Genomic DNA, 13,664 nt, shown 5'->3' on the forward strand with positions numbered 1-13,664 from the left:
GAACATTACATGGTGGCATGAAGATGTGACATTTATCTTCTCGTGCTGAAAAATATTTCACTCATTTGCTTCGCTCGCTCAATTTCATATCTTCACGCAGCTGTGTAATATCTGTCTGTCTATCTCTCTATATATATCTATCCTTTATATATATATATATATATATATATATATATATATATATATATATATATATATATATATATATATATACACACACCTCGATTAGCCAAAAGATTTTAATCACTGACAGATAAAGTGAATTTCATTGATGATCTCATTACAATGGCACCTGTCAAGGGGTGGGATATATATGTATTAGGCAGCAAGAGAACAGTCAGTTCTTGAAGTTGATGTGTTGAAAGCAGGAAAAATGGGTAAGCATAACAATCTGAACGACTTTGACAAGGGCCAAATTGTGATGGCTAGATGACTGGGTCTGAGCATCTCCAAAAATCGATGGGGTCATGGGTGTTGAAGGCTCATTGATTGATTGGCATGGGGCGCGAAGGCTAGCCCAAATGGTGCAATCACACAGAAGAGCTACAGTAACAGAAACTGCTACAAAGTTAATGCTGACATCTTTCTGTTTTAGCCAGCACTAGCTTGCATGTCTATCTATCTATCTATCTATCTATCTATCTATCTATCTATCTATCTATCTATCTATCTAGCTACATACACACACGTGTGTGTGTGTGTGTGTGTGTATATATGTGTATATGTACATATAAATAAATAAATAATTGGTCTTGTACTAGATAAAAGAGCTACATTTCATAAGAAAGCTACATTTCATAAGAGCCTATCTTTTAACTTTCATGCAACATTCATTGGTTAACTTGCTAACATCACCTGTTTCGTGCAGCATTTGTGAATCGCTGGCGCAAATGTCCTGATCCTGCAGTCTGGATCTTTATCAGGAAACAAAAGGGCATATCACTCCAGTCTTATTCAAGCCAGGCTGTCTGTTAAGTTCCTCATTGACAACAAGGTCCTGTTTATGTATGACAGGTAGTAGGAACAAAAATTAAAGGTTCTGACTGCAAAGTTGAATTCTGGGCAAAAATGTTCCAGTTCTATTGCTGTTGGAGTTTTGAGATGTTTCGCTGCTGCACACACCATGTATCCTGTGTTTAAATGTTTTGCCGAGATAAAATGTGTCCCGCATTTTACGATTCCGGAGATTGCCAAAGCAAGTGAACAACAATATCACGTGACCACCGTGGGGCGTGTTTGACCTACTTTTAGCCAAAACAAGTCAGCATGGGCAAACATGGTGGACTCCGCTCTCCCGCCAGCTTAAAGCCAGCGGAAAAGAAAAGTAAAATGTGAAGGCAAATCAGCTAGAAAGTGATGGAAACCAGAAGGTTGTCCCCAAGAATTTTCATGAAGGGACAGATCGGCCACTGGAATCGACTGAAGGATGAAACAGGCACAAAATCTGATGACGAATTTGTAACGCTTGTCTTGGTGAGTCTGAGTATGGAGTTATACATCTAATCTTTTGATCTTACAGAGAAAGAAACGATAACAGAAAAGCAGTAACAGAGAAAAGATATCTTCTTTTGTTTCACGGATCTATTCACGAATGCCAACCACAAATTACATCCCTGCGACTCAAAACTTTCCAAGGTCGATGTCGAGTCACAATGTTTTCATGCACAGTCAAAAAATTTCAGATGACTTTACAGTCAGTACCCTTAACTAGCAGTCCCCCCCCAAATCTGTTCCTCTGAGTTACATGTCGGTCCTGGGATCGAGATGCTGACCTCTTCTGCTCCTCGGACCTGCCTTATCCATCCTGGTGCCCTGTGTCTGGTTGGAGTCTCATCGCATTGCTCCTGTGGAGGGCGGCCCCATGTGGATAGTTGGGGGTCGCGCCTGGAGGATGCTCTGGACTCTTGCAGTGGTGCTTTTGTGGCTGGGGACTGCAGTTGACTTGCTGACTTTGGGACTACGGTTGTCGTGAATGGTTTTGCGCTCGGGTTTCCGTCGGCGGGGGGTTTATAGCATCAACGAAGCTGACTTTATGTTAGGACTGTTAATGTTGTAGTCATGTTGTCTGTTGTTGCCCAAATGAGGATGGGTTCCCTTTTTAGTCTGGTTCCTCTTGAGGTTTCTTCCTCATGTCGTCTGAGGGAGTTTTTCCTTGCCACCGTCACCACAGGCGTGCTCATTGGGGATAGATCAGGGATAAAATTAGCTCATATTTTAAGTCGTTCATATTCTGAAAAGCTGCTTTGTGACAATGCTTATTGTTAAAAGCGCTATACAAATAAACTTGACTTGACTAACTGATGAAAATGAAGGTGATGCAAATGCAGGTGAATTAAAAAAAATAGAGAGACAATTTATCAGTTGATTTGATAAACTTGGTTGACGTTTCATTTGAAACAGATTTGTTATTTAGCTGATGGAGGAGCATAATATTAAGAATACAAGATTTCTAATGTCATTAATGTGCTTTATAATCGACATAATGTTGGACTCAAAATGAAAAGTGCATCATAATTTATTAAGGATATATACACACAATACATGGAAGAGGAGTGAAGAAAGAAAGAGACCATTAGATGGGTATAGAATCCATGCTGTGCAGTGGTTCATCATTGTCCTCTTCTCTGGTATTTTGTCCACAAGCCTGTCTCATATTATTGTACATTCTTTTGGAGCTTTTATAACCCCGAATACTTATGCAAATGAAATTGTGTTCTGGATCTCTGACTGTTTGTCTTGGATGGAGGAAAGCCAAGTAGCTCCCAAGTAAAATAAGTGCTGGAGATTTGGACATGTCAAATATGAACATCCGTTTTTTTTTTTGTAGCATAGCACGAAGCAGACATCATTTATTTTGTAGAAATGTCTGGAAACCCATGACACAGATGCACACTGTGCTGTCAAAGTGGTTGAGTGGTTAAAGAAAACACTGATGGCATTTGGGAAGAATTGATCGTATGTGTGATTACACTTGATTAACTTTATGTGCACTCCATTTTGAACTTTTAATATTTTTATCTTTGGTGTCTGCTGAAAAATAAGAAATCAACTATATAGTTACCGTATCATCAGATGAATTAATTATGAATTATAGTATGGTCTGGAATAAGGTAGTGTTGCTTTAACATTGCTGACGTTGTGTTATTTATGAGTGTCTCTACTTATTTCCTCACTCCTCCTGACATTGCTTTGTTTTTTGTTCTCCATTTTACCTCCTTGTCCACATTCTCTCTCTCTCTCTGATGCTTTTCTGTAATGTTTTTCCCCTTTTCATAATTCCAATCATTCTCTCATTACCAACCCTTCCTCTTTTCTTTCAGGTGAAGTCCATGTATGAAGCATTGAGCAGTAGCCATAAGCAGGTGGAGGAGGAAATGAGAGAGCTGACTGATAAGAAGGAGAGCGTTGCACAGTGGGAGGCTCAGATCACGGAGATCATCCAGTGGTGAGTGGATGCCATATATTCTTCTGGATATACGGTATGCACCAATGTTTTGGATTGGACTCTATAATCCAACGTGTGTTTGTGGAATTGTACAACAATCATGATTTACATATAATCATACTGTTCAGTTTCACACAGACGAGGACTGATTGCTGTTTCATTATCTAAATCTTCATTCAGATATCTGTCAAGTGGCTTTGTGACAATGTCTATTGTTAAAAGCACTATATCGGACTAATGAGTGGTTCAACACAAAAGGATTCACGTTGTCATCAAGAGATCTCATGATAAACAGCCATCTAGGGCCGAGAGTCCAAATGAGCAAAACTATCCAAATAGCAGACACACTTTTCCCTGTCACTCAGAGTGACATTAGCCAAATGTAGGGGTCTGTGAGATCATGTGTGCAGGTGGATAGTGCTTTTTCTCCAATTTTCTTTTCTGTCCTGTGATGCGGCGTTAGCAAAATTTCTGAAAAGAGGCAATATATGGTTTACTTGAAGGAAGCATATGTTAGATTTTCTGGCTTATCTCAGTTGGGTGGGAATTTGCCAGTGACCAAATGGAGTGGCACTGTCATGGCCTCATAGCAAGAAGGTTCTGGGTTTGAACCTCATGGCCAACTGGGGCCTTTCTATGTGGAGTTTGCATGTTCTCTCTGTGCCTGCATGTCAGTCCAAATGCAGATGAGGTCAACTGGCTTCTCTAAATTGCCCATAGATGTGAATATGAGTGTGAATGGTTGTTGATCTCCGTGTTAAGGCCAATTTATGCTGACAACGCAGTCCTCGCAGACGGTGTCGCAGATAGCATCTGCGTAGCCCCCCCCACCTTCGCAGACGGTCTGCGCGCACCTCCCAAAAATTGTGACCACTGCAGAAGCCTCGCAGACAGTGTCGCAGACAAGAGGGCTCTGATTGGTCCACTCTACATCCGCTGTACACGCACTTCCGCTTCCCTACTTTCCCGGTTTGTTTTGTTTTCACGACCGCCATTTTTAAAAACACGAGCGAAGATGGAGCAGCACGAAGAGCGGTTGATCGAGGAAGTGCATACATCTATACAACTCCAGTTCTAGTCATTATAAGTAACCGGAGGATAAACACTCCACTAACCACACCCACCAACTACTCCTAGCGATTTCACGACTTCGCGCCCCCTTGCGTTGTAGCGATGAATAACATCGCGCACGCCTATTACTCCCCGCTCAACGATAAATTACAACTGTCTGCGAAAAGCTATCTGCGAAAGCCTTGTCACAAGAGCATGCAGAGGCCTTTAGCCCTACGATAGATTGCGACCTGCCCAGGGTGTACGCCACCTCTCACCCAAAGTCAGCTGGGATTGGCTCCAGCTTTCACCGCAACCTTGATGGATAGGATGGGATGGAAGAGATGGATGAACTAGAAAATATAAATAAATTGAATTGAACTGAACCATAATTCTGATCTATTTTGATGGATTTGTGAAGTCTTGTCTTCTGGAATAACCCTGAAGGATGAAGCTCCTCAGAGGGCTGGCAAAATAATTCAAGGTTATTGCAGAAGTCCAGTCACCTACATTACAGTGAGTAGAGAATCCAGTAGAGAATTCTTACAACCTTGTCATTATTGTACCATAAAGTCAGTTGCTTTTGATTTACTACCACTGGGCTACTGGGCCCCACATGCTAACACTTACAAACTTACAAAGCATTTCATATACGGAAACATCCTGTATTATTCTATCCACATTCACTGGATATGAGCAATCGCACGCTCTAATTGGCTGCTCTACTACTAGGCTATCAACTCATATACTGTGAGTAGAGAAAAACAAAATGTCAGAGCATGTTGCTGAACCAACCGAGGATGAAATTAGAAACTATACTTGAAAACAAAACCCCAAAAATTATCAAGTATTTAAAAGAAACAGAAATGGCTCAAAGAATATAGATTTTATTCTCCCAGTATCTCCTCCTGTTCCAAACTCTTGTGGTTACCAGAGGACTAGCCCCCCACTGTAACCCTAGTTATGTAATAGGCGAGAGGCTGAGGGCTACGGAAATGGAGATCAGCGCCACCCTATGCACCACATGGAGTGGGAAGGACTTTGACTTTGATCTCCTGTTCCACACTCCAACCCAGTTGGTGGGGGTAATGCACCTTTAAGTTGGTTTGCCACCCACCAAAAAAAAAAACAACAGAAAGAAAATACAAAAAATACAAATAAAAGCAACAACATATGGAATCAAAGTATTGAAACCAAAGTAAGAATGGTTTTTTTTCAAGAATTATCATCACATTTTTCACGAATTGCTACTGTCATTTCGCCGATTTGTTTACATTCTAAGTGGAAATTATTTTGTTGGACGTTTTGTATAAAGTTTTATTTATCGAATTTGCAAAAAATAAAAAAGCTCAGTGTAACGGTTCTCACGAAGGGGTGGAGCACAGAGGACGGCAGGACAGAGATCAGGGTTGAAACTACGATTTTTTTATTGCCACACTTTTCAGTGCACAGATTAGAACCCAGACACACACCAACACACAACCGGCGTCTGGTTCCGGGATGAGCTCTCTGCTCTCCCTCTTTAAATAGGGCGTGGTCACTGGGAAGACACACACAAACACAGGTTATTTGACAACAGGTGTAGTGATTCTGCCACTTACCTTCCCTGACTCCGCCCTCCTGTCACAGACCGGCGCTTGGCCACGCCCCCGCTGCCACATACCCCCACCGCCCAACTCAGGCCGGGTGGCTATCCGGCCTGCAGCCGACTCCCTCCCCCCCCCCCGATGGGAGAGGAAGTCCGCCACGACCATCTGCGCCCCCGGCCTGTGGACCACCTTGAAATTAAAGGGTTGGAGTGCCAGATACCAACGGGTGATCCGCGCGTTGGCATCCTTCATGTGGTGGAACCACTGGAGGGGCGCATGGTCCGAACAGAGGGTGAAAGGGCGCCCCAGCAGGTAGTAACGGAGGGCGAGGACCGCCCACTTGATTGCCAGGCACTCTCTCTATGGTGCTGTAGCGCCCCTCACGCACCGACAGCTTCCTGCTGATGTATAGGACTGGGCGGTCCTCCCCCTCCCCCTCCTGGGACAAAACCGCCCCCAGCCCTCTGTCCGACGCGTCGGTCTGTAATATAAAGGGGAGAGAAAAGTCAGGGCAGTGTAAAAGTGGCCCCCCACACAGTGCGGCCTTTACCTCAGAAAAAGCCTGGCGGCATTGTTCCATCCACTGGACCGGATCTGGTGCCCCCTTTTTAGTGAGATCAGTCAGCGAGCTGGTGATGTCCAAATAATTAGGTATAAACTTCCAATAATAGCCAACCAGCCCCAGGAACTGTCTCACCCCCTTTTTGGTCTTGGGTCTCGGACAGGCCGTAATTGCTGCGGTCTTGTTAATTTGGGGCCGCACCTGCCCGTTGCCCAAGTGGAAGCCCAGATACTGTACTTCCACCCGCCCAATCGCACACTTCTTTGGGTTGGCTGTGAGACCCGCTCGCCTCAGCGACCTAAGGATGGCCCTCAGATGTTTGAGATGCCTCGGCCAGTCATTACTATAGATGATGATGTCATCAAGGTAGGCGGCCGCATAGGTGGCGTGGGGGTGGAGGACCCGGTCCATCAGCCGCTGAAACATAGCGGGCGCCCCAAACAGCCCGAACGGAAGTGTAACGAATTGGTGTAATCCGAATGGTGTGGAAAAGGCCGTTTTTTCTCGGGATAGTGGAGTCAAGGGGATCTGCCAGTATCCCTTTGTCAAATCCAGTGTCAAATAAAAGCGAGCCGTGCCTAGTCGATCGAGCAACTTGTCAATACGAGGCATTGGGTACGCGTCAAATTTAGACACCACGTTGACTTTTTTATAGTCCACACAGAACCGGACCGACCCGTCGGCCTTTGGGTACCAAGACCACCAGGCTGCTCCAGTCACTGTGGGACTCCTCGATGATGCCCATTTCGAGCATGGCCTCGAGTTCTTCCCGAACCACCTTTTCTTTGTGTTCGGGTAACCTGTAAGGGCGGCTACGCACTACCACCCCCGGGGGCATCTCTATGTGGTGCTCTATGAGGTTAGTGCAACCGGGCAGGGGCGAGAACACATCCGAAAACTCAATCTGCAACTGGGCGACCTCCGCGAGTTGGGTTGGGGAGAGGTGGTCTCCACAGGGGACCGGAGGGATACATGATGCCAATGCCCCTTTTTGAACCTCCAGCCCCAGCTCTGCCTTCTCCGGAACCACCGACACCAACGCCACAGGGACCTCCTCATTCCAGAGTTTAAGCAGATTGAGGTGGTAAATCTGTAGCACCCCACCCATGTCCGTTCGCCTCACCTCGTAGTTGATGTCCCCGACTTGCCGTGTGACCTCAAAGGGTCCTTGCCACTTGGCGACCAATTTGGAGCTCCATATGGGCAACAGTACGAGTACTTTATCTCCCGGTCCAAACTCTCTAAGGCGCGTACCCTTGTTGTACAGGCGGGTTTGCCGTTCTTGGGCCTGCCGCAAATTCTCCTGGGTTAGGTGGGTGAGCGTGTGGAGTTTTGCGCACAGGTCCATAACGTATTGAATTTCATTTTTGCTTTGTGAAGGTCCCTCCTCCCAATTTTCGCGCAGCACATCTAGAATGCCGCACGGCTTACGCCCATATAATAATTCGAACGGGGAGAACCCCGTGGAGGCTTGGGGAACCTCTCGCACTGAAAACAACAAGGGCTCGAGCCACTGATCCCAATTACGTGTGTCCTCACTTACGAATTTTTAAATTATATTCTTGAGGGTGTGATTGAACCGTTCCACTAAACCGTCCGTTTGTGGGTGATACACACTGGTGCGGATTGGCTTAATCCCCAATAACCCATACAGTTCGCGCAGTGTCCGTGACATAAACGTGGTGCCTTGATCAGTCAGAATCTCTTTCGGGATTCCAACTCGGGAGATAACGCAGAAGAGCGCCTCTGCAATACTGTGTGCTGAGATATTGCGCAGAGGCACTGCTTCCGGGTATCGCGTTGTATAGTCCACCAGAACTAATATAAAGCGGTACCCTTGTGCTGACTGATCTAATGGCCCGACGAGATTCATCCCAACTCTTTCAAACGGGGTCTTGATTAATGGTAGAGGGCGCAAAGGCGCTTTTGGAATGGCCGCTGGATTCACTAACTGGCATTCGTGGCACGCCGTACACCACCTACGGACATCGCCGCGAATCCCCAGCCAATAGAATCGGGCCATTATTCGGGCTAGTGTCTTATCCTGCCCTAAGTGTCCAGCCATGGGATTAAAGTGAGCCGCCTGGAATACCAATTCCCGGCGGCTCTTTGGAATTAAAAGCTGCGTGACTCGCTCCTTAGTTTGAGTGTCCTGCGTCACTCAGTATAACCTATCCTTCATAATCACGAAGTAGGGGAAGGATGGGGTGGCATTCGGCTAGAGCGTTTGACCATCGATTACTCTCACTTGGTCAAACGCATGCCGCAGAGTCTTGTCTCGCGACTGCTCTAATAGGAAATCTGCGAGGGATTCCCCAACAGAGAGAGGAGGGGCCAGCGGCTCCTCACTCTGACGCAGAGATGACGTAGACGGCTCTGTGACAGCTGCTCCCGCCAAAGCGACACCGGGACCTACCCCTGTTAAATGGCAGGACCCACTCTTTACTAAGTGTGTCATTAAATCCCGAAATCCCGGCCAATCTGTCCCCAAAATTAAAGAGTGGATAAGGCGAGGATTAACCGCCGCCTTCACTATAAATTTTTCTCCTCTGAAAAAAAATGTGGACCGACACCAAAGGGTAGCTGTGAACGTCCCCGTGCACACACACACAACACCTTTACCCCCTGTGCTCCCCCCAATGCCTCGTCTTGAACCTCGTCTGATTACAACCAGAATCCACCAACGCCTGATATGTATCCCCTTGAATACTCACCGGTATGCGATATGCTCCGGCCCGATCGAGGTGCATCGGGGATCCGAACCACCGTGCCCACCTCCATGACCGTGCACAGCTGTTGGAGGTGGCCCAGCTCCCCGCAGCACCAGCAAGCCGGCCCGGGCTTCCTCTCCGCACCGGTGTTCTGGGGCTCACTCACCTGAGGGGGGGGGGAGAGACAGACACAGAAGGGAGAAACGGGAGGGCACCACGGGTGCGGCGGGCCGGCCCAGGTGGCGCCAGCCCCCGCCTCCGTGGTGGGGGAATGGGGCGAGGACGAGACACAGGAGGAGAGGGAGAGAGAGAGAGAGAAGAGAAGAGGCTGTCTGCTGTCCTGCCGCCGGGACAGCCGCCATATGGTCCTCCGCCAGCTCGACTGCCTGATCCAGCAACGCCGGGCGGTGGCACTGGACCCACTCCGCGGTTCCCGCTGGCAAGCGTACGATGAATTGCTCCAGCACCACCTGGTCAATGATCCCCTCGGCATCGCGGTTGTCGGCCCTCAACCACCGCCAGCAGGCGTCCCGGAGTTGCTGGCCAAACGCGAATGGCCGGCCGACTTCCTCCAAGCGCAAAGCGCGGAAGCGCTGCCGCTGCTGTTCCGGGGTGCGCCCCATGCGCTGGAGGATGGCCCGGCGAAGGTCCGCGTAGGCCAGCCGGCGGTCGGCGGGGAGCTGTAGCGCGGCCAGTTGTGCCTCTCCCGTTAGCAGGGGGAGGAGGCGCGCCGCGCACTGCTCCATCGGCCACCCTGAGGTTTCCGTGACTTGCTCAAAGAGCGTGATGAAGGCCTCGGGGTCATCCTGCGGGCCCATCTTTGTTAGGGTGAGGGGGGACGGGCCCGCGGTGGGAGCGTTGGTGGACCCCGCTGACGCGAGGAGGTGCCGGAACGCCTGTTGATCTTCTTGTTGGGCCAACACCAGGGCCTCGAACCGCTGTTCTTGCTCCTTTCAGAGGGTGAGTAGCACCTGGTGTTGGCTTTGCTGGGCCGTGGCGAGGGCGTGGACCAGTTCGACGAATGGGGAGGACTCCATGGGGCTGTTAGGCTGCTGTGCTCCAGGGTAGAGCCCTGCACTCCCGCAGGAGTCCCGCGGGACCCGCCGCAAAGCAGTATGGCGCGGGACAAATTTTGAAAGCTCATTGCGGGCGCGGGCGGGAGGGGGAGTGCACAATGCGGGCGCGGGTGGGAGAGGTGATAAGCTGCAGTCCCGCTAACTAAAAACGTGTTTAAAATAAAATTTATAAATTATTAATTTATGTCTATCGTATATAATTTGTGCTGGATATTTTATTTGGCATTAATAAAAACATTTTAAGATGCCTATGGTCAGCGATGGGAATAACGGCGTTAGAAATAAACGGCGTTACTAACGGCGTTACTTTTTTTAGTACCGAATAATCTAACTAATTACTTTTTACATCGTTATAACGCCGTTCCCGTTACTTACAATAAAATGCTATGCGTTACTTTATTAAAGCTGTTTTAATCTGGCACGCTGCTCGTTCAGCCTTTCTTTACTCTGCTTTAGTGTGGGGCGGGGAGACGCGAGACAACGGCACAGTAAGCCAATCAGAGTAGATTTGGACAACATACATAGGCCACGCCTACTGCACTACTGCGCACTCTTTCAATCAGAAGACAGCGATGGCGAGCAGGCCGCCCAAGACTGCGCTTTCACATTGGAAATACAGCCATTACTTTTCATTACTTGAAATAAAAGGCAAAAATGTGTACGTGCAATGCACATTATGTCGAGGAACAAAGCGTTTGTCCTCGTCAGTGGCCAGTAATTAGTAACAATTTTAATAACTACAAAAATATATTAAATTTGATGTCTTCTCACATTGTCCCACAAAAATATTAATATAGTGTAGATAATGTTACTGATTGGTTCTGTTAAGTGTCCATTTCAGTCATTAAACACATTTAACATTCACTTTTATTATGATTACACTAATTGAATTTGATTTTTTTTTGGGGGGGGGTAACAAAATGTAACAGAATAATTACTTTCCCTGGTAATTAGTTACTTTAATGACAAAGTAACTCCGTTACTAACTCAGTTACTTTTTGGGAAAAGGAACTAGTAACTATAACTAATTACTTTTTGAAAGTAACGTGCCCAACACTGCCTATGGTCTAATCTCGCGTACGTTTCCGATTCCTTTCCGCTCTTCCGTGTTTGAGATTTCCGATCATGGCAGAAGAGCAGAGCTCCTCTAGTGAAGCTCACAGTGCTTCAGAAGTAAGTGCTGCTTTAAAAAGAGGTACATTTACCGTTAAAAAGTCAAGAGTATTAGTCCTAAGTATTAAAAAGTATTAACTAGTATTAAAAAGGACTGTGTATCGCACAGATTGTTCAATTTAAAGCTAGAAATAGACAGTGTATAATCTGAGGAGCTGGTTGTGGTTGCGCAGCACTTCATATGAGAGGAGAATGAAATCGCGGTTGGAATCATAACGCCACAGACTCGGAAGTGGGAGTGCGAGTGCGCAAAGCGAGAGCTGTCAATCAAAGCGAAAGCTGTCAATCATGAGCGCATGCAGCGCTCAACTTGGAATGTGTCAGCAGAATGTCAGAGTCTAAACAATAAACTTACAATAAATGAAGGATCGGTCAGTGGAGAGCTCAGCTAAGCTCAGCATGTTTAATTCCCCAAGCCAATGACAAGAACTTTCATGAGAAATAACGCGAACGTCTGCATCATGCGGGATTTGCGGGCGGGAGCGGGACAAAATATGGCAGGCGCGGGCGGGACTGAAAAGCATAATTCTTTGCGGGAGCGGGACTGCACAATGCGGGAGCGGGCGGGAGCGGGACTGAAAATTCTGTCCCGCGCAGACCTCTACTCCAGGGCCCGGGTTTCGGCACCACTGTAATGGTTCTCACGAAGGGGTGGAGCACAGAGGATGGCAGGACAGAGATCAGGGTTGAAACTATGATTTTTTTTATTGCCACACTTTTCAGTGCACAGATTAGAACCCAGACACACACCAACACACAACCGGCGTCTGGTTCCGGGATGAGCTCTCTGCTCTCCCTCTTTAAATAGGGCACGGACACTGGGAAGACACACACAAACACAGGTTAATTGACAACAGGTGTAGTGATTCTGCCACTTACCTTCCCTGACTCCGCCCTCCTGTCACAGACCGGCGCTTGGCCACGCCCCCGCTGGCACACTCAGTTTCTCAAAATCCAGTGAATGTGAATAGAATAAAACAGTTACTCCACTCAATCTCATTGTACATGGCTTATAGCTTACTCAGTGCTACACTCCTCATCGGCTATCAGCTCTTGTACGACTCGATTTTATGGAAATGTTTTATGGATATGTTAAATATGCACTAATTAGTATTTTCAGTTGGAGCAGCTTTAGCATAATGTCTTGATTGACACAAAATTGAAAAGTGTTCCACCAGTTCTATCAGCACATGTACAACACCACTGATGGTTTCACTGTACAATGAAAAAAAAAGATGAAGACTCTAAGAAGGGTGACGGGAGTCTGTATATTTTTGGAACCTGGTGTTATTTCCTTGTAAAGAAGCTGGCAGTCATGAACAAATCATCTTTGACACAATGTTTAGTATACTAACCTGCTAACTGCTGAAACAACATAAAGGTCATTGATTTTGCAAACAGGAGGGTTTGATTACAGCAGGGGTTCTCAACCTTTTCTACTTTAAGGCCCACCTATTCATACTTGTAACGAGTCGGGGCCCATTAAAAAAGGTCCCCAATTATTTTGGCTCATCTATTCTATTAGAATCTAATAAGCTATTGTAAAGTGTATTAATGGGATGCAACATCACTCCCTGTTCCAGATGGGAGCCCGGGAATTAAATAAATACAATAAAAGCAGACTGTTTTTAATTGTAGGTATTGTGTTTAAAACTGTATGTATGTGCCAGAAGCCAACATAAAACCATGCATGCAGGGCGTTCTCAGTCACAAAGGATTAATGATCCAAAAGTGGAGTCTGGTCCATTAACACAAGAACTTATTGCCATGTTTGTGTTCAACAAACAAGCAAGTTATTAAAACCAAGAAGTACACTCAAAAGAAGTGGATGCAGAAACCACTCAATGGGATTAGATCCTTACACACTAACAGAGAAGGATTTTTCCCATGAGTTGGAAAATGATCCATCCATTGAGTTCCCTGACATCTCAAACTACCTGGTGCTGCAGACATCGTTCTACACCGACAAACAGATGAAAATCTGGAAGAGCATGGAGGAGTACAACTTTTTATATGTGGCCTGGGTTAAAGATCTGGGGATCAGGACACTACAAGATA

General features: G+C 46.6%; 1 protein-coding gene across 6 annotated transcripts in view; it reads left to right on the plus strand.

Moving 5' to 3' along the window:
- The window catches only part of cdc42bpab (CDC42 binding protein kinase alpha (DMPK-like) b), a 160,571-nt gene that overhangs the window by 106,147 nt on the left and 40,760 nt on the right, over nucleotides 1-13,664 (plus strand). For all 6 annotated transcript variants that reach the window (XM_060917456.1, XM_060917460.1, XM_060917459.1 and 3 more), the window contains one exon: nucleotides 3,321-3,445. In XM_060917456.1, coding sequence (XP_060773439.1) covers nucleotides 3,321-3,445 — 125 coding nt within the window. The remainder of the gene's footprint in view (nucleotides 1-3,320; nucleotides 3,446-13,664) is intronic.

The sequence above is a fragment of the Neoarius graeffei genome, chromosome 3, assembly GCF_027579695.1.
Source record: "Neoarius graeffei isolate fNeoGra1 chromosome 3, fNeoGra1.pri, whole genome shotgun sequence".
Classification (NCBI taxonomy): domain Eukaryota; kingdom Metazoa; phylum Chordata; class Actinopteri; order Siluriformes; family Ariidae; genus Neoarius; species Neoarius graeffei.